Below are 3,686 nucleotides of genomic sequence, written 5' to 3'. Positions count from 1 at the left end.
GGCCTCGAACTCAGAAATCCACCTGCCTCTGCCTCCCGAGTGCTGGGATTAAAGGCGTGCGCCACCACGCCCGGCCCAGTTTTATTTTTTTAAACTTTAAACTTGAATAGGCCTTGTACTCCTGAGCTCCCTTCCTCCACTGGCTAAATGCTAGGATTCCAAGCATATACCATTATGCACAGCAGCAGCTCTTGCTTCTTTTCAATACTTTCAATAGAAAATGTGTCAGTAAGCTAATACTACAAATTTAAATAAAGAAGTTTAAGAAATAACAAACTGTGGATCTGATGGATCCACATGGATCTGATTTCTTCTCAGAATCTGTTTTAAAGGAAGAAGCTCATATATATCAAGGTCAATTACTTCAACTTTCATGCATTTCCTGTTTCTTGGGGAAAATTAGGTATTTCACGAAAAAGTTTTCAAGACAGGTATGTGGGTACCACTTGTAATTTCTATGCTCAGAAGGTAAATCAAATTCAAGGCCAGCCTAGGCTACTAAGCAAGACTGAGGCCAGTCTATGCTTCACTGAGAAATCCTGTCTTCTATCGTTCAGTTAATCAATAAAGAGAAAATGTCTTCCAAGAGAAAGAGATGTCATGCCAGGGTTATAAGTTCATCCTTGAAATTGCTCTTTATAGTGGAATAAACTGTGCATAAAAGGTAGCCAAAATATATGAGAACATTAATGGCTTTCCTCTTACCTGTAAGACTTTCGCATGGACCACAGTTCCAAGGACTCCTGAACACAGTCTTGGAGTCAGGCCTGTGAACAGCCCACGCCTCCCATCGATGCTTGCAATGTGCTGAGCTAAGAACACAAGTCAGAGATTTAGGTTCCAGGCCAAAAAACAAGGTTACAAAAAATTTCAAGGCAACATGCCTTCTATGTATTTTCTTTTAGTAACTCCAACCTTCAATGTCAACCATTCCAGATAAATCAAAGGCACCTACCATAGCCAAAGAGGCCAGGAAGCTGACAGACTTGTCGCCCAAAAACATTTCGTCCTATTGTTGGAGGAAGAGGCTCATACCCCACCTTTAAAAACAAAGGAATTCGTCAACACTGAGCAACTCTCAGGAGTACTTTGGCTACAAAGTCTTGAAAAAAAAGAAAACCAGGCTCAAATTTGTTTATGTTTGATGCTGAAATGGACCCCATGTCCATCCTTACACTCAATGCCAACAAGCTATCTCCTCAGCCCCATAATTTTTACAAATAAAAATGCAGTTTAGTTTTTTTAAGTCATTGATGAAATATCATCCTTATCAGTCTTTTGTTCTGTTGGATAGATTAAGACTGGGTTCAATAAACTCCAACCTGCCCTTTGAGTTGAGTCTATAGAGTAAACCATGTAACTAGACTATTAAACTGAAAACAGAACAAGGAAACCATTGTGTTAGGAAAGCCTAGTTTACCGATAAAGCTGACAGATATTTTTTACAACATTTTTCATATTTGAACAAAATAAAATATTCATTGAGCCAGCATCAAATGCCTACCTATATGGCTAACTAGATAACAAGGCAAATGCATACAGCTGGGTAATTCACTTACAAAAATAATTACAACTTAGGTCCACATTAAATGTACAGACTCATTAGCAATATACAGAAAGTCATAAAAATTAATGATTGCCATTTTATTTGTACAATATATTCAGTGATTATAGTGCCAAAGGGATACTTGAGATTAAAAAAAAAAAAAATACAAGGCAGATTGGGCCCTATTGTTGCAATTCTTCTATCTGAGTTAAAACCCCCTCTCTGAACTCACTGAAAGTGCAGCTTTAAAGCAGTATTTGGGAATTTCATCAACCTCCTGAGATACTTGGCAACACACAAGATATTGTGAAATCAGAATTTAGGATATTGAATTGTTGAGGCAAGAACACTGAATGTCACTAAAAACACTGTCCTTTGAGAACTATTGAGTAGTAGGTTCATACGTGTACTGCAAAATGCTGTCAATTCTGTTTTAGACACAGATTTCACTCTTTGCGCTTCAACATTTACACGTATATTAGTCAACTTAGCAACAATTTGTAGGAATAACAATTTTAAAAATGAAGTCCATTCTAGAGTCTTGCTTTTTTTTTTTTCCAGAATGGTAAACATTGAGGACAGAGATTCTAAAGCCTGCTTCCTTTCAGGACACAATGCATGAGGTATGGCAACCCTCAATAAATGCTTTAAAATGGCCCTGATCATCACAGAGAAAGTTAGAAATTGAAAACACTATCACCAGCTAAAAGTAGGCCTCCTTATCCGTGAATATAAATGACCACTTTAGAAATATTTTATAGCAGATTGGAAAGGTTTGGAAAGGGAGGCAAGAGAGACATCCGGGGGTTTGATGTTACATTTAAACTCGCTAAAGTGTTTAAACAGAACTGATTTCCAGCTCTGACCAAAGTGATTTTCATTGTCATGAACCACATGGGCTACTGTGAAAGCGCTCAATGGATCCTCAGGAAATCTGATTTCATTATCACTTCTCAATGCGCTCCTTGTGTATATCCGGGTATCTGGTGTTAAAATCTCTGAACAGGAATAGAAGTAGAAACAGCAAATAGAAAAACCGAATAAAAACAATGAGATGGTGGCTTCCCTAGAATTTTAAATTGTCCATAGGTGAGTTATTTCACGTCTCGAGTTTGAGATATTTCGCTGAGGAGGAGTGAACGAGGTGAGGTGAATGCCAGTTATCAGAGGGGCGACAAGAAAAGGGTTGGGAAGCCCTCGGTGGCAACCGGCCAGGATCAGGGAAAGGAAAAACAAAGTTGAGAAGAGTCATCGGCCAGGGAAGGCAAGGGTGGCAGTTGGTTGCGGAAAGGGAGCCGGCCTGCCAGGGGCGAGCCTCGGGATGTCTCCGAGAGGGGCCGCGAGGCCGTGGAAGTTGTTCCTCAGGGGAGAGAAGGGCAGCATCTCGAGAGGGTGAAGGCCTGGGACGCAGAGCCAACCCAAAGGCGCAGAGGGCGGTGGCGACCTGACAGGACGCGGGCGGGGAAGGAAAGGGCGACGACTCATACCTGGATGAGCACTTTCACGTACATGAGCGGCTGGGACAGGATGGTGAGACCGGAGCCCAGGAGCGCCTGACTGGCCGCGTCCGCCATGATGGCACCCGCGGACGGACGGACAGACGGAGTCACCAAGCGACACAGCCGGTTCCAGATCACGTGTCGGGGGCGCCGGCTTCACTAGCCCGCCCGCGGCGCGCCGCCCGCCTAGGCCCCGCCCACCGCCCCGCCCAAAGAAACGGCAGGCGCTCGCGAGGGGCCGCCTGGGGCGGGGCTTGTGGGCGGGACGCGCATGCGTCTGGGGGTGGGCTCCTCGCGCCACTAGGACAGGCGATTTCTCTTGCGCCTGCGCAAGCCGGAAGTGTCCGGAAGGAGTAGGGAGGGGATGGTCATGGTGAGGTGGTGGTGGGGTGACCCTGACAGCCAAGGCAAGGTCAGAGGACTAAGGACTGGAAGAACTGAGTTATACTTCTATCCTCTTTCAGGCTTTGACGACGTAAAGTTCGATGGGTGTTAGAGTTGTCCTGTCTAATGACCCAACAAATCCTGGCTGGCTTAACAGTGAATCCCGCAGGTCCCTCCTTTTGCATTTTCCATTAGCTCAGTGGTAGAGCACTTACCAACATCCTTGGTTTCAGTCCTCAGTACTGGAAAGAAAAAGC

General features: G+C 44.2%; 1 protein-coding gene across 1 annotated transcript in view; it reads right to left on the bottom strand.

The window, feature by feature from the left end:
• The window catches only part of Mtch2 (mitochondrial carrier 2), a 19,123-nt gene extending 15,864 nt beyond the window's left edge, over positions 1–3,259 (bottom strand). The window contains exons 1-3 of the mRNA XM_021192334.2: positions 3,034–3,259; positions 956–1,040; positions 706–812 (exon numbers count right to left, since the gene is read on the bottom strand). Of these exons, the coding sequence (XP_021047993.1) occupies positions 706–812; positions 956–1,040; positions 3,034–3,120 (279 nt within the window). The 5' untranslated portion in view covers positions 3,121–3,259. The remainder of the gene's footprint in view (positions 1–705; positions 813–955; positions 1,041–3,033) is intronic.
• Positions 3,260–3,686: the final 427 nt, after the last annotated feature.

Source organism: Mus pahari, chromosome 3 (assembly GCF_900095145.1).
Source record: "Mus pahari chromosome 3, PAHARI_EIJ_v1.1, whole genome shotgun sequence".
Classification (NCBI taxonomy): Eukaryota; Metazoa; Chordata; class Mammalia; order Rodentia; family Muridae; genus Mus; species Mus pahari.
The sequence above is the reverse complement of the archived record's forward strand: the minus strand, read 5'-3'. Positions and strand labels throughout refer to the sequence as shown.